This window comes from Beta vulgaris, chromosome 6 (assembly GCF_026745355.1).
Source record: "Beta vulgaris subsp. vulgaris cultivar EL10 chromosome 6, EL10.2, whole genome shotgun sequence".
Classification (NCBI taxonomy): domain Eukaryota; kingdom Viridiplantae; phylum Streptophyta; class Magnoliopsida; order Caryophyllales; family Amaranthaceae; genus Beta; species Beta vulgaris.
The window spans coordinates 10,551,751-10,576,119 of record NC_079207.1 but is presented as its reverse complement, the minus strand read 5'-3'; the positions used below and the strand labels follow the sequence as shown (position 1 = coordinate 10,576,119).

The window sequence follows — 24,369 nt, the reverse complement described above, 5'->3', positions numbered from 1 at the left end:
ACACAAACTACTCTTTTATTATTTGAATCTTAAAATGCAAACCTTTGATACAAAATGATTGATCTCCTACTACTAACTCTAGTAGTGCTCCCCAACAATTAACCCTAAGTGCTGCTACTCTCTATAATATGAGAATTACAGAAAGAATTATTCCTCACAAGTCTGCTTCTTATTCAAGCAAATAGGGGATTGTTATAATCATTGTTTTAGAGACCTTAACTTACAAGAACTCTGTGTCGTACACTGTGCTCTGGGAGTTCGTTTTCATCTCTTAAAATCTTAATCTCACAAATATGAAAACGTAATGTGTTATGATGATTTTTATCCCTTACATAATTCAATCAACTGAATAAGAATTATTCTCCAAGATTTAATTATCTTTTTGAATAATTTTTATTCTTAAAATAAAGAGATAAAAAATTTTCCTTTTCAAAATCAAACTTTATCTTTTATGAAAACCGAATTTCTTCCTTTTCTTATAAGATAAGGATTCGTTGATATCTTTTGTCAATTTTAATCATATCAGTTTTTATCCAAATTCTTTATCAAAATCTTTTCTTTAAAAATCAGTTTTTTCTTTTTAAAATTATTTTCCTTTTTTCCAGAAAATCTTCAAATACGTTTTTCTTGATCTTTTTTGAGAACAAAAAGAATTTTTCTCTTTCTAAAAACTTATTTCTAAAATAAAAATTATTTTCTTTTTAAAATAGTTATTCGAAAATAATAATCATTTTCTTTTTTTAAAACAATTTTTCGAAAAAAAAAATCCTTTTCTTTCTAAAACTGTTTTTCGAAAACCTTATTTTATCAAAACTCTCCCTTCTTTTTCTTTAATCTATATAAACATAAAACTAATATAATCACCTATTTTCTTAACTCTAAGAAAATAGTTAATCATCCTAATTTCATATTTCTAATTTTAGCACAAAGTTCTAATATGTTAACTACATTGCATACACATGTATTTAATATAATGAGACCTAAGCTTCTATATCATCAACTCGTCCAATCTTGATAGCACGATCACTGTTACATATATTCTTTTCATTTTTTTTTGAAAGAGAAATTTCATTAATTGAAGGTCAAACGGCATCTACAATAGGTATTAAAGTAAAACAAGATACAATTAAACAAGACTAAATCAAATTCGTCTGCGAAGAAACTACAATGAACCAGATCGAACAATACAGCACAACCCTCTTGTATTTGCTGAATTAAGTAGCTATTGATGAGGAAGTCTATCATTCTGATATAGTTTGGAAAGAACATTCTTGATCGAGTCAGGTTGACCGCATCCAAGATTCCAATACCTTCATGTTGAGTCTCGAACTTCAACCAATGAGAATAATTTCTCATACCTAAAAACAAAAAAACCATACTCACAACTCCCATAGGGGAGAAGGAGATTTCCAAAACAGAAACTAAAAACCCCATAAAAGGGTTTGAGAAACTCTCATAAAGAGAGACTAATTTATTGAACAAAATAAGAAAATGAATTAAAAACTGGAAATAAAGGGGAAAAGGGGCTTACCATGGATGAAAACATCCATGGCAGCCCCTAATTGATGAAGAAAGGGTAGGGGGGCTAGGGTTTGAGAGAGAGAAAAAGAGAGGGGAGGCTAGGGTTTTTTTTTTATCTCATATGACTATGTTTTTCCCAAAATGTATATTATTTTCATAATATAGTGTGTTTATCATCATCAAAATATTAATAGTTCAAAACATAACAATTTGTCAATATTATTTTATTTGGACAATAAAAACAAGAGGAGAAAAGTTTTTTTAAAAAAGTAAGAAAATCATAGAAATGTTCCGAGAAAAAAAAAATAGAACTACTAATAAATAAGATATTAGAAGCTCTAAAAAGTAAGAGAGATGTTGCAAAAAGTAAGTGTGTTGGTTTCTTCCTACACACCATTTAGGAACATCTTAAACAAACGAATGTAGTATTTTTGGTTGTTAGTCTCTAGGTTTTTTTTTCTTCATGAAACTAAAAATAGAAGGTCGTGCATCTCTAAGTTTAGGATGTATAATTGTAATCAATCATTGTCGATTGTACTCTTAAACGATTATCGTTGATGAAAAATGTTCCTAATAACTAATTCCTCAGTTTCAAATTATAAGTCATTTTAGGTAAAAGTTTTTGTTTCAAAATATAAGACATTTTACATTATTAATGTAAAATTAAATAATATTTTATACTATCAAGGTAATATTATAGGTTGTTTTCTACTCCCTCCATTCCAAAATATAGTTCCCATGTTCTTTTTTCACGGTAATTTATGCAAGTAGAATATAAGAGGGATAGTAAAAAAAATTTGTTTATTTAAATAAATGTTGTATGGGAAAAGATGATTTTAGGAGAGAGAGTGGAGAATAATTGGTGAAAGAGCATTAATTGTAATATTTTGGTTGAATAAATAAAGGAAAAAACAAAATTCAAGAAGCAAATAAATGATGGGACACGGTTTTTCTAAACAAATTACGGAAAAATGTGGAACTAAATATGAAAATGGGAACTATATTTTGGGACACCCAAAATGGAAATGGGAACTATATTTTGGGACGGAGGGGGTATTATCAATACAATATTTGATGTCAATTCTTATTACCTATACAAAACTAACAATTACTAAGTAAATAAGGCAAAAGCTAACGGACGCCCCGGGGGCGCTGGATAAGAAATATATTGTTCTACTTAATTACTCATATTTATATAAAATAATATAATAATGTATAATTCCAATGCAATTCATTTAAGTGCTTTGCATTGGAATTAAAAGTTTTTCCTTTCCTTTTGAAAAACATTAGATGTTTTGCATTGAAATTATACTTTATTCTATTGAAAAAAATATAAATAAGAGTAATTAAGTAGAAAAACATATTTCTTATCTAGCGCCTCGGGACGTCCGTTAGCAAGATCCAATTCTTAATATGCGTAAAAGTAGTTTACATGCTTTATAATCTGAAACGGAGGGAGTACACCAATATGCTTGAAGATCTCTTTGGAATAATTAAGTTGCATTACCTTAATAAGGGCGATGAATATGAGAAGTATAATTCTTTAATTGTGTTGGAAAATTGTTTTTGAAGTTACAAAAATCTAGGTTATAAACTTCTTATTAATTACTTCAACCAAAATAGCCTTGCATGGATATGTATATAAATTTATATCCAACCTATACGTGGGGACCATAAAACTAGTTATGTATTAATAGGATCTGATTCGTGCATACTTGGGGGTCGTTTGGTTCAAAATAAGGAATGGAAAGGGAATGGAATGGGATGAAAGGATGGAATAATGGAAATGGAATGTGTTACTTTAGACACTTGTTTGTTTTGATGTAGGAATTGAATCATTGGCCTAATGACTCCCTTACTTTTTGTTTCATGTGGTGTGAGGAGGGTTTCAAGATGGGGGAATCAAAATTGGGCTAGTAAGGGAGTGAAGAAAATGGATAACCCAACCAAACATAAAATAAGGGAGTGTGTTACCTCAATCCGTTTCCAAGCCTAAAATATTTCCAACCAAACGGACCCTTAATGTCTTGTTAGATAAATGAGTTACTTTTTCATAAGCAAATTAATCAGGAGGTTATACTTGTAATTGTTGTACAAAGAAGAGTAGTGTTGGTATACACTAACAAATTAAAAGGACCCACGTAAGTAATGGCATACATATACATAAAATAATATCATGTCTAGAAGACGAGTGAAAGGAGTGTCTTGTGTGTATATATATATAAAGCATAGTTGTTGGTAGGACTCCAAGGGGGCAGGCAGCCAAATCATAAAAAGATTGAGGAAACAAGAAATTTTAGTTTCATCTAATATTACTAGTAATAGTACATTTATTACTAGTAATAGTAGAATTATTATGGGACGCTCTCCTTGTTGTGATGAAATTGGCCTCAAAAAAGGGCCTTGGACCCCAGAAGAAGATCAGAAGCTTGTCAAATTCATCCAAAAACATGGCCATGGCAGTTGGAGAGCTCTTCCTAAACTTGCAGGTAAAAAAAAATCCTTATTTCATGGGAGGCTTTTTTATTATTATTATTTGATAAAAAAAAGGTTTTTAACTATAGCATATATAATGTTGTAAGCGGAAGATCTGAGAAAATTTGATAATCATAATATTCAGCATGTTTTTAGAGAAGTTAATTATGCTGCCGATTGGATGGCAAATTATGGCCATTTCACTACTAATCTCTGTTATTGTTTTGGATCTTCTGATACTGCCTTTTCCAAAATCATCCGTAAGGATGCTTTAGGGTGGCCTTTTAATTGGGTTCCTCCCTCGTCTCTTTCTTTCTGGCTAAAATAAAATAAAATATATATATATATAATGTTGTACATTTGGTTTCAGGTTTGAATCGATGTGGAAAAAGTTGTAGATTACGATGGACAAATTATCTAAGGCCTGATATTAAGAGAGGCAAATTCACCCCTGAGGAAGAACAAACAATTCTGAACCTCCATGCTATCCTTGGTAACAAGTAAGATAATGCACTCCTTAAACATTTGACAATTTATATATCTAATATGAAATTCTAACGAGATCAATTTGATCCATGCATATACCAATTTGATCCATGCATATACTACTGTAAAATTATCTGAATTTTGGATAATCCCTTAATAATACTCCTACATGAGAAATGGTACAAGCATTTTTCTGATCATATTATTTTGACATGATCTAACATTACCATTTACCAGGTGGTCAGCAATTGCAAACCATCTACCAGGTAGAACAGACAATGAAATAAAGAATTTCTGGAACACCCACTTGAAGAAGAAGCTGATCCAAATGGGTTTCGACCCGATGACCCACCGGCCTCGAACCGACATATTTTCAAGCTTGCCTCACCTTATAGCCTTAGCAAACCTTAAGGAATTAATGGAGAATAATTCTTGGGAAGAACAAGCAGTAAAATTGCAAACTGAAGTGGCTAAACTTCAGTACTTACAATATCTTCTTCAGCCACCTACTAATTATCCTATGCCTAACTTAGACATGGATACCCTTAATCTTTTGAACTCTCTTCCATCTGCATTTTCTACTAAGGATTTTACTTATAATAACCCGGATGAGAATAGTCCAAACCCTTTTCATGCTATCCATGATCACTTACCAGATCTTAAAACCCTGGAAACATCATCACCTAATAACTTAATTAGTAAAGATAACAATATCAATTTGATTAATCATGTTTATCATAATCAACCACCTTGTGAATTTACAGTTTTAAGCCAAGGTGAAAATTCACCAACTTCTCCTTGGCTACCTTCTTCTCCTTCTCCTCCACCGATAACAACCGCGGCCGCCACCACGGCCCCACTGTTAGATGGTTGCACCACTAGTTCTGCTGGTAGCTTTTGGCCTGATCTCCTCCTTGAAGACTCCTTGTTTCATGATATTCCCTAGTATATTTTCAGATCATATATACTGATCGAGTACTGTGACATATTATTAAAGGTTTGTACGATATTTGCACGTACCCTTAGCTTCATCTTTTATGGTGTGTAATATTACCAGTACAAAAATACTCTTTTGAACTGCCATGATCATCATATTGTTATCATCTTATGATATTATATATATAGAATATATATAGTACTTGATACGAAATTTTTTTACCTTTGTGAATACGAGTGGATTAGGTTTAATTTTATCGAAATATCAGAAAATGATTCATGGTATACGATTAGCATTCACACTGGTAATCTATTTGGTGGTACTCCCTCAATTTTATTTTATCTTTCTAACTTCTTCCTTTCCTTTGTGCACATCGTATACATACTTGATATGAAATACTACCTCCGTATTTTTTAGTTGCACCATTTGCTTTTGTGGCACGCACTACAACCAACTTTGTTAAACTATCTCACATTATTATATAAGAAAAAACGTAGTTAAGCAGGATTTTGTTAGATTCGTCTCCGTGTGAGGATTCTGAATATCAAATTTTTATAATTTTACATACACCCAATAAAAGATATTAATGTTTAAAGAAGTGCCTCAACAAATGTGAAAAAACAAATGGTACAACTAAAAAATACAAATGTAGTATCGATATATCAATTTAGTTAGTTTAATTTCTTTCTTTTGAGGGGAAGTTTATTAGTTAGTTTATTATTAATAAGAAAATTGATATTGATGATATCAAGTCGCACAAATATCAACAATTCTAAGGCTTTCACTCCACCTTAAGAAATAAATACTCACTCTTTATAGGTTAACTAATAAAAATAGTTATATCCAAAGAGTTTAGTTTCAATCAATAAATATTAGTGCAATCCGCTTTAATAAAAAGAATTAATAAACCGCATAAGAGAAATACACTTGAGATGAGCAAAAATTAGTCTTGATTTTTATTAACAAGTTATAATCATCAGCAAACATCAAGTAAGAACCAATTTTAGTCAATAAAATAATTTTAATCAAATAAAAGTAAATTTAAAAAGGCCGCTAAGAAGGACTTTCTAAAATAGTCCCACATATTATTTACCTTTTTTTAGGTATATTATATGTAAAAAAATAAAAGACTTTAGAGCTGACAAATTAGTCAAACATCTTAAGTTTACGAGTTGACTTTTCATGAACCTACTTGACCTGTTAATTACGTTAATGACCTCTAACCTGAACCCAACTCGATTACTAAACTCATTTGTAAAACATATCTATATAAACCAAACCAAACCAAACTAATCTGAATAGTTGCTTAATCAAACCACTTTATCAGTACAAATATTAGGTTCAAATTAATCAAATACTTCTGTAAGATTTAAAATCATTAGACTCTTATTAGTCATGCAAATTACATTGATCTTAAATTAACAAGTAAACATGTATCTTGTCGGTTAAATTTATGTTTAAAAGTTTAACTCTAAGACGACCAACTTATCTAATAGTTATCTGCTTACTCAAACTAGTTGAAAGCCACGTACAAACCAATACTGCTCATTTCGTATTTGGATCCTCTAGAGTTGTAAAATAACTTTACAAGATAGAGTTTGAGCAATATCAACCATTGAATAAAAAAATTAATGGCTCATATGTTCTTTTTCCAAAATTCCCCCTAGTTTATCTCATCACAATCCACCCCTAAATCTTTCCCTTTCACCAATATGAGTCCTTGATTTTAAAATGTATGGTTCAGATATAACTCTACCTTGTAGAGTTTCACCAAAATTCTAGAAAATATGGAGGGATAACAGGTTGTATCATTCTTTACTAGTCTAAGATGTTCCCTAAAATATGAGATTTTTCCATAATTAAGGACAATAATGGACAGAAGTCCCATATCATATTATACAACGGAAAATGTTTGAGTAATCCTTAGGGTTGACAACCCTCTTAGACACATTAGAATAAAATATTAATATGTATGTAATAAATGAGAATAGAAGAGATATAAAAATAATGTTTTAATGTATTCCTAACCAATTAAAATTCAATAATAAAAGAGTTGACAACCCTTAGGATCGCTCAATCAATCTCCACAATATTAGACAACCTCATATGTGGATCATATTATGGGACCCACTATCATACATGGCCATGTATACAAACCTATGTAGTACTACAATATTGTAACCATTTGGATATAGTTACTTTTTTCAAAAATAGAAAGATTTGTCCGCAAACCACCAAAACAGTAGACAAATCCTTGTATAAACCACTATTGCTAATTGTCCTAATAAAAAAATTGAATTACTGATATAATTCTTCCTTATTTTAAAGGAAATCCATCCGCGCTTGCTTAATTGAATAAGTATAAGATCATTGGCAAACCTTTCACACTAGCTGATGATTTTGCAGTTAATAATTTTTGCTTTTCCCTACTACATTAACTAATTTGATAAGTCCTCGAGTCTGAGCCATATGCCGAGAGTAGTCTACATCACACAGTTTTGAGGTGTAAAATGAAATAGGTGGGAAAGACATACTATTGGGAAACTTATCTTAACTGTGAAAAGTTAGTCATGGAAGTATTTATATATGCTAAAACTTAGTTAAAATTCAATGTTTTTGTATTTAATAGAATTTTCAACTGACTACGAAAGTTAACTTAACATTTGTCTCATAGTATATATAATGGTTTGCGTCACTTTTCGTAAACTTTGTAGAAAATTAAATTTGACTAAGGGTTTTCCTAACCTTTGCACATAGTGGATACATTTAGTTATTTGTTTTTAGCTTTATTCAACAAAATCAATGTATATGGCATTTAATTAAAGATAAAACTCTCATTATAGGAATTAGATATCAATTAGCTAGATATCAAGTATGAGAATAATATCTTTAATTAACAATGTCATATTTATCAATTTTGCTAGATAAAGTTAAAAACAAATAGCTAAACTTATGTAGGAGGTACATAGGTTAGAAAATCTTTTTTAATAATTGATACATGAAGCAAAGAGTTTGTGAAGTTGAAAATGAAATCTAGCTAGCTGAATCCACAAGTACAAAAGGCTCACATATTCATTTATAATCCACCTTAAATGAACAAAATACATGTGTTTGGTTAATTAAAGGATTATCTTAAAGTAAAAAAACTTAAATGAACCCAGTGCACACTAACTTAGTGTGCGCCGGATTAGTAATTGATATTGACTTCATATAGTGAGTTTTATAGAGACATAATGAACTTATATAATACAATATAGTGGATTTTATTAACGAGAAACATATAGTAAATTTTATGTGCAATATAGTGGAAGATTTAATTTTAATGTTTTAACATGCAGGAAGATGTACATTGTGTAGTACATCGTGACATGTGCTTTAACATATAGAAATAATGTAGTTTCTGCATGATATAGTGAGTGTCTGAATGATATAGTGAGTTTCTGCATGATATAGTAAGTGTCTAGATGATATAGTGGATTGTTCAGAAATGATGTAGTTTCTGCATGATATAGTATGTTTCAGAATGGTACAGTGAAATTCTGAATGATATATAGTAGGTTTTTGAATGATATAATGGATCATCTAGAAATGATGTATATTCTGCATGATATATATTTTTGAATAATATAGTAAGTTTTCGAATGATATGCTGAGTTTTTTTGATGATATAGTGGATTGTTAAAAAAAATGATACGTACTTTTGACTTGGTGTAGACTAACGTTAACATGAATTGAATCCATACAAACTAGTTGCATATGCACGCGATGCGTGCATCGGCAATCTTATGTAGTTATATACAAATGGACATGTTCTTTTTATCTAAAATTATTTTGATAGTGATGTAAATTATTGAGGTTCTTTTTATAGATGTTAATTATCTTTTTAAATTAAAGATGAATGATTTTTAACTGTTCAATACCGTCACTGTCAAATTTGGTAGATGATTTAATAATTTTCTTTTCAGCGACTTTAGTATAGTTCTTTAACAATTATAGATGTTAATAAACCATATTGTTTGAACTTTGTAAATATGAAATATTATGTTATCACGATATGTTGCTAACTTTTTTTGGTTGGATATTCTAATTAATTTCGTGAATTGATTGTATCAATCTAGTTTGTTATTAATGGTATTGCATATTCCATTTTTGACCTATTCATATATATGGCAAGTTTCATTGATTATCATTTTTCAATTTTATAAAAAGAAAAATATGATTTTAAATTATTAGAGGGTATTTTAGTCCCTTCAAAAGAGGACACCACACCTCGGTCCTCTCTTGGCTTATATAATAGAGATCAGATATATACTAATATATTAAAAGGCGTGCGTAACAACGTCGATGCGCCACGTGGCACCCTCCTCCCGCCACCAGAATTTCGCCACGTGTCTGTTAACCAACAAAGTCAAGTGGTCATTATTTTAAAAATAAATATGCTGAAGCTTGGGCTCGAATCCCTAACCTTATGTAAGGGTTTTCAAAGAATCACCATCTCATCTAACTTCTCTTAGTGATCCATGGTTCCACAGTTAATGTTATTAAACATATCCCTTGCATCCTTAAAAATTAATAAATTTGCATGTTCATTAAAATTAATTATGTATGCATGATACCATTTGAAGAACAGTGTTGACCACTACAGTACTACTCCTAGGGAGTTTTAGTTCATGTAATCTATGTACAATAAAATTTTTTAGAAATTGTGTAGTATAAGGTTTGATCCCGAGACCTCAAGTACATATACTAAAGTCTTAACCACTAGGCTAAGTTGTGTTATTGTTATTATCATAAAGTATTATATTAATAAATGAAATTTTTTCTTACCCGGGGCATAGCCCGGGCCTAATAACTAGTTGTATCTTAAAAAGGGGTGTATTTTTATTTTTTTTTTGGGTATCACGTATACTAGGAGCATATCTTACACACTAACGCAATTTTTAAATGTATCTAGTTTACTTCCAAAAATTCGTTACCAAACACGATCAATCTTCCCTGAGTTTCTTACCTGCTTATAAGACGAAAAGCCTGCAAAGATAGCATAACTCAGTAAGTCAATGATGACTTGCATACGTTAGATAAATTATGGAGAAAGAAAACTTCATCGCGGAGAACTAAAAAGTTAATACTATAGTATGGTATAAAACATAAACTTAAGGATATAATAATATACTTTTTCTGTCTCTCAAAATATGTGCATCTTTTAAGAATTTTTTAACACATTTTGAGTTTTTTTACCATTAGTATTTTTTATATGTAATAATAAAAGTTAGAAAAAATTTATTCAAATGACAGACGAATCTAAAAAGCTCACATGATTAATCATATTTTTAACATATTGATCTAATTTATGATTAATCATATATATTTCAATTTAACTTAAGAAGTACAATTGACAAATCTTTCACGATAGAGTGAGTGTTAGGGCCATGGAATTTAAATTATAATACCATAAAATATGCATGTGATGTCATAAATTTTCAACTCAAGGCCCTTTGTTAATTTTTTTTTTTTTTTAGCATTGGCAATTGACATAAGTCTAGTTAATTCTACAAAAATTACTCATGTAATGCGAAAGATATGAAAATATTTATCCATGTGATAGGTACAATTGTATAAGAGAGGATCCTACCAAAAATGGTATGTTAAATTACTTAATCTTAGTTATGAAACCTACAAAGGATAACGAAAGCTAACTACTCAAAAATATATATATAAAGATGCACTATTTTGTATTTACATGATTCTTACGATTTGTGTGGTATAGTCGGTAAAATGAGATTAAGTATGTAATTTTTGTATTGTGGAGTTTAAACCAATATTCACATTTTCACGGTAATACATGCTTGTTCGCTTTGAATTATTTATTTTCCTCATAAATCTATATAATCATATGATATAAGTCACCTGGTCATGTGTCCTTGAGGCCTCCTAAATTTGCATAACCATATCAATTGGTCATGTCCCCTTAAATCGGTATATATATATATATTTTTTGACAGTTTAAATCGGTATATATTACTATTGTACGTCTAATAAATGAATTTACATGCAATATCACTATAAGACTGACTAATAGTGTATGAGAATTATGATTAGAATCACTCAAAACTGAGAAAATGGGAAAACTAATCTAAGTCAAATTGATATTGGAACATTTATTGATAACTTTTTTTAAAAAAAAAAAAGAAGAAGATATAAAGAAGCACAATTGAAACCTAATTTAGAAATGAGTATATAGAAATAGTTGCTTGTGTAGTGTGGATATAATAAAAACGTGAGCGACAAATAAGCTTGAGGATGTGTCAAAACTCAGAAGGCAAGCCAACCACTCTGCGAGTACAATTGGTTATAAAGCTTGGCTTTCAATTCAGATTTAATTTCAGAGTATTGATCACCATTCACCAGTAAAAACAAACCCACGTATGGTTTTTATGATTGTATGATTTGTATGAGAGAGAGGGAGAGAGTTGACTAATTAAGAGTTTAATGTCAAAAAAGTGACGTACAAGGATCCACTAATGATAAGAAAGGGACCCAAAGTAGTTAGGAAAAGAGAATTTTAAGAAAAATAGCATTGGTTAGTGAGCATTCATCTTATTGCTATCATAGAGACATAGACTCTAATTCAAGCTGATTAACTAAAGGTTAAAATTGAATGACCTGTTACTCTTTTTTCATCACATGTAATAACAAAGTCTAATTATGAAGGGCCTAAAGCCTCATCCATAGTCCGTACTCTTTCTTAAGATAATGATAGATGAATGAAACCAAAATTATCCATGAAAGTTACTTTTTTCAAAAAAGAAAAAGAAAGTATTTGTTCGGTATTTAGGTATATATGTTTCCCTAAAAAAAAGTATATATGTATATATGTATAGTATTACTCATAGCATATTAGAGCCTATCTGAGTATCAATATTGACCTAGTAATTGTAAGGCCTAGGAGTGTGTACAAACCGGTCTGGATCGGAATTTGGCCTAATTGTTGAGTCATGTAGTATTTTGATGATGACAAACTAAAGTAATAACTAACAAGGTTTACAAGTTTTATGTGTGCAAGGTTCATGAATTAACAATATATGGTGCTTTATAAAGATAATAAGTGAAGTTCCTGAGTTGGAACTCCAAGAGAAGAATGAAGTTCCTGTGTTGGAACTCCAAGAGAAGAAGAGCATTTTTAGATAAGGGTGTAATTAGGTTTCATATGTAAGAAATAAAGATCTTCATAAGGTAATGAATTGGAACTATGGAGTTGTCCCTGTAAATAAAGGAATTGTTCCTATGGAACTATGTTAGTGGAACCAGGGGCGGATCTAGCGTGGGTTCAGTGGGTTCAACTGAACCCACGAAAATCCGGAGAAGAAAAAAGGAAAATCGACAGAATACCGAAACAAAAGATCCAATATAATTGTTCTGCGCGGTCTTATATTAGAGTTTTGATATTTGGCTCAATGGTTGTTGGGCCGCAAACTTTGGCTCTTGCCTACCAACGCGCAGGTTCTAATCCTACATAGGACTCCTTTACAATGTTTTTCTCTTTTTCCCCTTTCCATTTTTTTTCCTATTGGCAATCTCGAGTCCCCAAAATTATCGCTTCTCATTTACTATTATTTTTCCTTCTCTACTCAACTTTACTTTTTTTCCTTTTATTTTTTATTTATATAGAGTTGTACTTTTTAGTTTCGTTTGAATTTTAAGTTTTGTAGAGTATTTACTTAACCCCAACTTTTATCCATCTTATAATAATCTCGGTTTTTTATAATTTTCGAAACACACAAGTTCAAGTACTATCTTAACGAAATACTCCATATAAAGTCAACAACGTCCTATATATATATAAATATAATACTCAAAATGTATTAGTGATGCTGTAACGGCAAAGAAGAAAAGAGTTTGGATTATTATGATAACAATCCCAAAATATGAAAACATAAAGTTGGATTATTCACATCAAAATTTTCCTTCTTAATTATTTTTAGATAATACCAAAAATAATTCCTGACCATGATTCTACGTATTACTTTTGAACTTTTTGTCTTCCGATTTTTAATTTGGAAATAGTTCATATCTAGCTAGATAGTTAAATTTATGTTTCTTCCAAAAAGAAGAGGATTTAGTTATCTTTTTGTACATCTATATTTTGTAAATGCTCCGATAAGTATTATATAATTGTTAATGCATAGACAAATTATTAATGCATATATCTCACCTTTTTCTCAAAGTAATTCGAACCCACGTGGATCAAATCCTAGATCCGCCACTGAGTGGAACTAGTATAGGAAACATGTGTCTAAAAAGATGAACTAACTAAAATTATAAGATAGTGTTTATCGGTTCCTTTGTAAGGAACTGATGAACTGGCACTGTTAAGGAACTAACGAAATCAAAGAAACTAGACAAGTATTATACGGTGCAACATTTATAATGTGTCAGTTGAATTGTTAAAGGCTAAAATTTAAGAAACTGTTTTGTGTTTGTTTTAAATCTGATTTTAAGGAAAATATTTTTAAAGGAAAGATTTTATCTTTATTGAAAATAAAATCTTTTTCGGTTTGTAGATAAAATATTTAAAAGATATTATTTTGATAAAAGGATTTAATTTTGGTTTTATTAATTAAAATACTTTTTAATTAAATCAAAATTTTGGTTTACTGCATAAGTGGTTGCTATAATTAAGGAAGCAGTAGAATTTTCATAACACATGTTTAACGTAGATAATGGAGATCATGGGTGTCAAAAGGAACGTGTTCCTCTGGTTCAGGAACATCATGGGAAAATGTCTTTACCCACTAACACATGATCTAAACCACGTTCATTAAACTTACTGCTATCTAAGACAAGCACTTAACTGAGTTCAGTGTGTGTATGATAATGTGATAATTAATCTACAAAGGTATTAATTTGAGTATCACTTTTATTGAGTCAGTACCACCAAAGTTCGAAGTTTCAAGTTCCAAGTTTCATTGCCATATGAGTTTATTATTTCATCAGTACTTTCTATCATTCTACTATTTTTTTATTTCAAGTTGAGAAGAACTCTTATTGTTTAAGTTTGGGGAAAGGGTTTGAGTGGATCCTGTAAAGTGTGAGGCTTTGACTGAAGCAAAGAAAGAGAAAGGAACTTCGAGTGAAGTTCGAGAGGCACAACAGTTAGAAGAAACTGTTGTTGGGACTTGAATTTTTAGAGGAACTCAAGGAGTGGCTCGAGAGATAATAGGGTTGTAACAAATGTGTTTTGACCTATTATAGTGAAAGAGTTGAGTTTAAAATCCCTAGTGATCAAGGTTGTTTCTTCTTGTTGGGCCCAAGAAGTTTTTCCTTGTAAAATCTCTTGTGTCTTTCTCTTATTCCTTTCATTGTTTTATGATTCCGCGAAAAGTTAAGTTTATTTCTCACACATACAATTCACCCCCCCCCTCTTGTATTGTTCCTAGTGAAATAACACTAATGTTAAATGAACAAGTGTTGTAACTCTAATCCAATTGTGTGGTTGAGATTCATTCTCATTTCTCATGTAAGGAGCATTCTCATGTGATCTTGCCCCTATATATATGAATCTCAACCACACGATTGGATTAGAGTTACAACACTTGTTTAATAGAGTTATACCTCAGAAAAACCAATTTCAGATTGGTGAATAAGTAGCTCCATGAAGCAATGCTCTCAGTTGGCATAATAGCATAAGCAATGACAAAAATTTCATTGTTGCCATATATGCTAACTGATGTCAACAAAATTCCCTTGTAGTTGCCACTGAGATGAGCTCCATCTAACCTAGTAATGGCCCTGCATCTTCTTTTGAAGCCCTTAACCTGAGCAATGAAGGCTATGAAGCAAGACTTAAACTTGGACTGAGTTTGGGTTGTGTCTCCTGTCCAGCTGATGAGGGCATAACTCCCTGGGTATGTCTCCTTAATGACCTCAGCATACATAGGAAGCATACCATATGCCTCCTCAAAGCCCCCATAAATTTCCACCCTTTCCATACTCTTAACCTTGTATAACAACCTTTTTTTTACCCTCAACCTAAACCTATTAATGCACACTGTTTGGAGGGACTCAACAGGAATGTTTGGGTTTCCTCTGACCTCATCAGCCAACTTGTTGCACAGCCACTTATAAGTCACCATGGGGTTCTCCTCCAGTCTCCCATAAGTTGTATGCTCACCCCTAAGTGTCTTAATCGCCTAAGATACATTTTCACTCATCAGTGATGCATGTATCCTTCATTCACAGCATTCCTAATGCAAGTGGTTGTGAATCTCTTCTTATCATCCTTCTCTATGTTCAATCCAAACCCCTCCAGTATACAAAAATCCCTCAAAACATCTAGGAACTCCTCTTTGTTGGGGAAGATAAGCCTGGGGTGCAATTTGATTGATCCAAAAGGTGCTTCCCTCCAAATTAAATTGTCCCATGTTTATACAACTTGTCAGTTGATGCACTTCCATCAAGGTGATCCTCAAATTTTTTGTCACCTAGTCCTCTACGTCAATACTGATTTCATCCTCAATGAAATCAGTTCCAAAAATCTCATTCCCACTGCTCTCATCATCATCCATCAGTTCAAAATCATCATCACTCTCATCCTCACTACACTCATCATTCACCTAAGGTTGGCTTTCAGTTAGCCTCCCCCTCCCCCTGGTATTCCTTACATCAGCTTTCATCTTAGGCCTTGGGATCCCAAAGTTGACAGCACTGCTTTTAAGCATCCTAAACCCAACATACCTTGTCCTAGATGGACCTTTTGAGGGGGGTTGTGATGTTGGCTGGGATAACTGCCCTTCTTGGCTTGGAGCAGGTTATGTTGAGGGGGGGATTCTGTTGAGGGGGTTGTGTTGAGGGAGGTGGCGTCGAGTGGTGTGGTGAATGAATTGGTGAGTAAAGTGGTGGTGAATCATTTAGGGGGCTAACTGGTGGAGGTGAGGGAGGTTGTTGTGGTTGTGAGGGTGTGGCAGTTGGAGGTGAAGGAGGTGGTGGTGAGTGGTTAGGTGGTGCTGAGTGAATTGGAGATGCAGGTGGTGGTGCTGAGTGAATTGGAGATGCAGGTGGTGGTGAAGGTTGGTTCCGTGATGGTGGGGTATTTGAATCGCCTGGAAATTCCTGAACATGTTCTTGTGAGGAGTAAACCCTCATATACTCACACACAACCTCGGGTTGCTCTGCATCCCTAATTGGGACCTCCATAGCCACTAAGAGCCTCCTTAACTCATCTTCTTTCCTTTCTTCCTCCTCCTGTTTTCTCAATCTTTCTTCCTCTTCAACCTGTTTTTTTCAGTTCCTCCTCCCTTTTTTCCCTTAACCTCTCCTCAAAAAGCCTCCTTTGTTCCATGACCTCCCTCTCAGCTTGTTCCTTCAAGGCTAAATATGACCTAAACACTATCCCAGGACTGTTTGTTTCATCAACCCACAGTTCTATAGTGTCACTACCCACATACATATCCCACAACTTTATCAAGTCTAGGTCAGATGCAAACCCTGTTTTCCTATTTGCTAGGCCCTCTGAATAGCAACGTAAATGCTTTGGGTAAGTATACATATTTTCTTCTCAGATTCAATTACTATATCCTCAAACAACCCAATCAAATGACACAAGTCAGTGTCACTAACCCTAACATGAAAGTCATGACAACCATAGTGCATCAACAACCACATAGCTACCATCCTAAGACATGCTTATAAAATCGAACAACAAAAACATTCAAATTTTAGCCAAATTCACACTTCAAAGCATATCAAACAAACACATAAACTAGAAATTAACCCTAAACATAATGCGAATCAACTTTAACTAACCTGAGTTCAAATTTTGTTAAACTTTGACCTCCGCAAACTTTCCAAATTGCTTCCTCCGCTTAGTTATTCTTCAACACCACAAACAATTGCGTCTTCGAGTTCAGTTGTTGAAGATGGATCACTCAGGAACATCGTTTACTTCGAAAACTTCTAGGGTTTTTTTCTTGATTTGGGGTGAACAAAGTTTAGGAGAGAAGAAGCTGAAAGGGCCCTAAATTTTTCTTTCATAAACTACAAGAAGAGGACGTGTCCAGCAACCACTAGTGGATTAAACCTTATCTGTCACTTAGTAACAGATGCGATTTTTGTAAAACCGCATCGGAAAAAGCAACCAAAAAATAAGAGGGAAAGTTGGCCAAAAAAAATCTGAAGCGGTCCTCAAAATTAAAAACCGCATCAGATTAAAAAAATTCCTGCGGTTTTTCAAAAATTTGATGCGGTTCTTGGACCGCATCAGAAAATCTGTCCATGAAGTGAAGAAACAGCCCAATATCCGACCCAAATCCCATATCACTTGCTTAAACCTAACCCACCTCATTTCTAACCTAAATCCCATATCTCATCTCTCTCTTCACTCCACGCCCCCACGCCTCCCTCCTCCTTTCTCCCTCCCATCTCCTCTTCTCTCCTCTCTCAAACCACGACACTCCCTCCTCTCTCTCAAACCACAGCGCCCTCCTCTCTCTCTCTTCTCACTCAAACACTCAACCCTAATCGTTAATCCAAAGCAGCAACGAACACCTCCTCTCCCTTCTCATCGAATTCAAACCATTGTGCAGCAACGAACACCGCAGCAACGAGCACCTCCTCTCGTCGTCATTATCGTCGAATTCATCGCCGTTCTCGTCGTACTCATCGAATTCATCATTCTCGTCGTTCGAAGACATTATCTTCACCAGACATCATCCATCGTCCTTTAGATCTGGTTTTTGTTTGCATCATCGAAGACATTGTCGAAATTCGTTTTTAATTTGTATAATCTAATTTTTTGTTTGTTAGTATAATATTTGTTCTTTAATTTAGTTTGCAAATCTGTTTTTTTTCAAAATTTAATTTATTTTTTTAATGTTTAATTGTTGTTGATAGCAGCTGGTTTTTAATGTTTAATGTTGATAACAGCTTGCCCAATATTGTCGTGTTGGTTTTAATGTTTAATCTGGTTCAAATCTGGGTTTTTTAGTACTGTTGTTGCTGTTGATAGCAGCTTGTTGTTGTCGTTTTTTTAAAAAACTCTATCCGTACTTTCTGATGCGGTCCTATTCAAAATCGCATCAGATTATTTCTCAAAGTTGTTGCGTACCCATCTGATGCAGACCAAAACCGCAACCGTAAGTCCGGTTTTGACCGAATCAGATGGGCTTTTTTTCACTAGTGAACTGACAAATTGCCGCCAAAACACTTAATATTAAGTAAGGCTAAACTTGTAAATAAATGGTAACGACGACTTAACGGATGTTAAAAAGGGTATGTTGTGAACAATTTCGAAAAGTCAGGGGTATATGGTGAATTTTTGGAACATTGAGGGTATATTGTGAATTTTCAAATTTTTCAGGGGTATTTGGTGAAAAAAAACCGTTTTTCTAATATTCTTTTTTTTTTGGAGTTACATCACTTTTTCCAGTGAGAATGGATCCTTATGTGAGAACATAAATCAAATGTGAGAACAAATTTACGTTTACAACATACGCCTACATTTTTTAGAACATATGCAATACTAATTAGCAAATACTTAAAATTTTGTTTTTAAAACATATATTCAACACTTTTTAGAACATATGCTATGATTTTTAGAACATGAACGCATCTTTTTTACGTAATAACCTAATCAACACATATACAAATATTGATATATACATGTTTTAAAATGTCAAGCTTATGTCCTAAATTACTTCAAGTATGTTCTAAAATATTTTAAGTGTGTCCCAAATTATTTCAAGTATATATGCTCTAAATTATTTCTAACATGTTCCAAAGAAGAAAGCAAGTATTTTTCAAATAATTTTTGTGTATTTTTGGTAATTTTCAATTGATTTTTATTTTTTTTAATTCCAAAAATGTAGAAATAAAGGATACAATACTATTCATATTTAATTTTTTCATAAATTTATAAATTAGGAACATAAAAACTCTAGTCTGACTACTTAGAACATGATAAAAACTATATAGAACACAACAATAACTATTCAGAACACAGTAAGAATAATTTGAAACATAATAAGAACTATTTAGAACAGAACAAAGATTATTTAGAATACTAGAAGAACTATTTAGAACACTGGAACAACTATTTATTACATATGTTTTACTATATTTAGAGCATAAGAACAACCACGTAAAACATCCTTTTTTTTATTATCAACAAAATAATCACAAAATTAACATGGGGGAAAAATATATTATGAAACATATGCTTTAAAATTTTAAGTATATACTTCCTCAAAAAAAAAAAAAAAAAAAAAAACTTAAGTATGTATCCCTAAAAAAACGTTTAATAAATATGTTGTTCTAAAAAGTGTTGCGTATGTTCTAAAAATTTAAGTTTAATTTGTTTCCTTAGAAAAATTTAAGTATGTTCCCTAAAGAAAATAATGTTGTTATTTAAAAGTGTTGCCTATGTTCTAAAAGTTAAGTATATTTTTTAAAAAAAGGATTAAGTATGTTGTTCTAAAACGTGTTTGCCTATATTCTAAAAAATGTTAAGTATGTTCTAAACCTAAATCTATTCTCACACAAAAAAAGTATTCTCATATAAGAGATGTCTCACAAGAGCCTTCCCCTATATATATACATACATATATATATGTATATACATATATATATATGTATATACATATATATATGTATATGTATATATATATATATATATGTGTGTGTGTGTGTGTGTGTGTGTATATATATATATATATATATATGGGTTGGGTTCTAATGAGAACTCTGTTACGGTGAGAACTGTGAGAACAACTAAAATGAGCTAAAACTTCATAAAATGAGCAAAATAAAATAAAAAATGAGCCAGAGCATAAAATGAGTAGAAAATAGTAAATGAGCAAAAACGTAAAATGCGCAAAAACGTAAATTGAGAAAAACGTAAAATGAGCATAAAAAGTTAATAAGAAAAAACGTAAAATGAGCAAAAACGTTAGAACATAAGCATAAAAATGTTCAATCAGCAAAAACATAACATGACCAAAAACATTATGAAATGAGCAAATAGCTTTGTAAAATGAAGAAAAATGAGTGGTTATGTTCTCACCATAAGGGTGGATATATATATATATATATATTATATATATATTTAATATATATATATATATATATATATATATATATATATATATATATTATATATATATATATATATATATATAGGGGCAAGATCACATGCGAATGCTCCTTCCACGAGCAATGAGAATGAATCTCAACCACACTATTGGGTTAGAGTTACAACACTTATTCATTAGAGTTATACCACCTTAAAAAAATTGAGCCCAAAAAAAAGATTTGAATTTTTTTTCTAATATTCTTTTTTTGGAATTACTTTACTTTTTCATTAGAGTTACATCACTTATTCATAATAGTTATATCACGTAAATTTATTTTCATTTCTCATGTAAGTTTGCATTCTCATATAAACTCACTTATATATATGTGAAGTATAAAGGAAAACATAATTGTAGGACCTATCCAAGCCACAAATAGTTAAGCTAAACCAACCACGCACTCAAGAGAAGTTGACTAAAGATAGAGTTAATTAAGGATAATAATGTGGTATGTTTAGCCAATTATCACTTTAATTAACCATTGAAATTGATCAAAAAAGTGTGTTTTCTTGTTCCCTCGAATCAATAATTTCAAAGGCATAAGAGTCTTTGATTTGGAAAGCAATGAACTATTTTTCTGAAGTGTGTTTTCTTGTTCAAGAATTAAGACCTGAGAGTTAACACAAGAAAAAGCCAAACATCTTGTTGTTTGATACTCTATTCGTCCCATAATATAGTACTTATTTTTTAATTTTCACCGAAATTAAGGTAAATGGAAGGAGTACTAGAATTTCTAAAAAAAAAAAAAGAACTAATGAAGTGTTTTTTTAGTACTTTAATCTTGAAACTAGTTTTTTTTTATTGTCTTTTTCCTTTAAAAAATATCAAAAAACACTAAATGTTCCGTAAACTAGTGTAAAACAATAGAAAGGGACACATATTATTTGTTTAGAAATTAAATTGAGGATAATTTAGTCCAATAAATTGATAAAAATAAAAAATAGGCACAACATTTTGGGACACCCAAAAAGAAATATGAACACTATATTATGGGAAGAATGAAGTAGTATGATGATACCAAAATTCCGAATATAGAATAGAGAAAATAGTAAGTTTCATATCCATTATTTGTAAATTACATAAACGCCGCACAAGCTCATATGTCTATATTTAGATACTTTTTTTCTATAATGGAAGATTTAGATCATAACAAGAACCAATAGAGCTGGCCACGGGCCGTGCTGGGCCTGACCACGGGCCAGGCCCGCGGGCTGAAGTGGAATACGGGCCGGGCCAGGCCCGTGGCCCATCAAACTCGTGCCGTGCCGGGCCGGGCTGAAATTATGGGAAACTTGTCCATGGCCCGGCCCGGCCCACGGGCCTGGCGGGCCGGGCTCGTGCTCACCGCGGGCTTGGTCCAAAAATCACAGTTTTTGAAAAAAAAAAATTTGCAAGGCCCACGGGCTCGTGCCGGGCCCGGGCCGAAATCTAAAATCTTCAAACGTGCAAGGCCCACGGCCCATGTTATGGCCAGCGGGCCGGGCCGGGCCCATAGCGGGCTCGGGCCGGGCCGGGCCGAAAACGGGCCGGGCTCGGGCAGCCCACGGGCCAGCCCGGCCCATGGCCACCTTTAAGAACCAATATAGCCATTCACTACTTCCTCCATTTATTTTAGTTGTTCTATATTGATTTTTGACATTATTTATCACATGTAGGTTGATTATCTTTGTTAATTTTTTGTAAAGAAAAATATAGTCAATTGAAATCTTGTTAAATTCTTCTCACATATACTCCCTTCGTCCCTAAATAGAGTGTCCATTTTTTTTGAGCACAAATATTAAGAAAAAAATCATGTGTAGGATATTAGTTGTATTAAATTATAATTAAATATAGAAGTTGGTACACTTTTTATGAATTGTTTATTAAGGAGAGAATGTATGACATATGGGAAACTGGGTGATATTATAAAAGTTGAAAGCAAAATAATATTTTAATTGGTGGACTCATACTAAATAAGGAAATGAGAAATCTATTTGGGACAAACATAAATGGAAAAATGAGTACTCTATTTATGGACGGAGAGAGTAATACTTTTCAAATAATAATTTTATACAACTTATACTTGTGGACAATTGGAAATATTAAAGATATAAAAATAATAAAAAACGGAAGAAGTATATATGTAACTACATGGTTTAATTAACAAAAAAAATGAAGACTGGTTGTATGTCTATAAGACTAATTATTTCCCCGTTTTGTTTTAAATGCAACTAATGGGTATTATTTGTGAGATAAAAATGAAGACTAGTTGTATGTCTATAAGACTAATTATTTCCCCCATTTCGTTTTAAATGTAACAAAAAAGTATTATCTGTGAGATATAAAATATTTATTTATTGTATTTAAAATGAAATGAAAGAAGTATGATATATAGTAATACTACTAGACACTAGCTCATGTTTTTCATGATACCAAGTTACCAACATCTATTGGACATTTCCAATCTTGTAGTCCTATGACTCCTATCCAGTATCCATCCACCCCAAATATTCCCAATCTCACTTCCACATAAAAATGGCAAATTCCAACAACACCCTTCCTCTTCCACCACCGGAACCCCCCACCACAGGCGACCCACTAAAAAACCTCTCAGCGATCCGCCACCGAGTCGACTCACTGAGTCACATCCTATCAAACTCGGTCAACGGCAACACCCCACTCTCAAGACCCGAATCCGATACGATCTCATCCGAGTTAACCTCCGCCATCCATCACATCATCATCAATGGCGCAGCCCTACTCTCCTCCTCCTCCCACACCCCAAAATCAGACGCCCAAGATTTCGAGATCGTTGAGCTTGACGTGATGGAACTCACAGCAGATCACTCGCACACATGCCATGTTTGCGGGAAAGGGTTCAAACGAGACGCTAACTTACGGATGCACATGCGCGCACACGGTGAGAAGTTCAAAACCCTCGAATCTCTCTCCAACCCCAACAACAACCACAACAACAACAACAACGTTAAAGTGAGATTCTCGTGTCCTTATGTCGGGTGCAACAGGAATAAGAAGCATAAGGATTTCCGACCGTTGAAATCGGTGGTTTGTGTGAAGAACCATTTTAGGAGAAGTCATTGTCCGAAGAAGTATTCGTGTAGTCGATGTAAGAAGAAGTGTTTTTCAATGTTGTCAGATTTGAAGAATCATATGAAACATTGTAATGTGGAAGATGAGAATCAGTGGATATGTTCATGTGGGATCAAGTTTTTGAAAAAAGATGACTTGTTTGAGCATATGGGATTATTTGAAGGACATATGCCAATTGCTGATAATAACAATAATGATGCTAATTTTGGATTGATTGAGGTTGAGGATTATCAAGGATTGCCAGAAATGGATCTGTGGTCTTCAATTGAGGATTTGGTTCGTTTCTGATTGTAGGTGTTTGTTTTTGAGTTTTTGTTCTGTTTTTTGTTTACTTGGATTGTTTTTTGTATGTTGTTATACATATGGTAGAATACTTCGAAATTTTGGATTTTATTTGAAGTGACCGCATAATTTTTGTTAATGGTACTTACAAGTAAACGACATTCAAATCCTTTAATTGTTGAAGTAGCAATCCTTTGTAATGGTCTGATCACAACAAGAGCGAAAGGATCAGAGGACTTTCATATGGCAGGTGATAGTTTACTATAGATACAAAGTGAGGCGCTATATTGCTCAAATAGGGGTGGCAATGAGATGAGACAACTTGCGAGTTACTCGCTCGATCAAAAGCTCAAAGCTCGAATCGAGTGAGCTCAAATCAAACTCGAGCTCAACTTATGATGTTGGTGAGTCGAGTTCAGCAACTTGATACTCGACTTGAAAACTCGTGATAAACTC

At 32.6% G+C, this 24,369-nt stretch overlaps 2 protein-coding genes across 2 annotated transcripts; both read left to right on the top strand.

The window, feature by feature from the left end:
• Positions 1-3,765: 3,765 nt before the first annotated feature.
• LOC104895667 (transcription factor MYB92) lies at positions 3,766-5,640 on the top strand. The gene is made up of 3 exons (XM_010682234.3): positions 3,766-4,010; positions 4,367-4,496; positions 4,720-5,640. The coding sequence occupies exons 1-3, from the start codon at positions 3,878-3,880 to the stop codon at positions 5,426-5,428; spliced, it is 972 nt and encodes a 323-aa protein (XP_010680536.2). The 5' UTR covers positions 3,766-3,877; the 3' UTR covers positions 5,429-5,640.
• A 17,305-nt stretch (positions 5,641-22,945) lies between these two features.
• Positions 22,946-24,052, top strand: LOC104895666 (zinc finger protein STOP1 homolog). Its single transcript, XM_010682233.4, has one exon. The coding sequence runs from the start codon at positions 23,056-23,058 to the stop codon at positions 23,917-23,919; it is 864 nt and encodes a 287-aa protein (XP_010680535.3). The 5' UTR covers positions 22,946-23,055; the 3' UTR covers positions 23,920-24,052.
• The last annotated feature ends 317 nt before the right edge of the window (positions 24,053-24,369 follow it).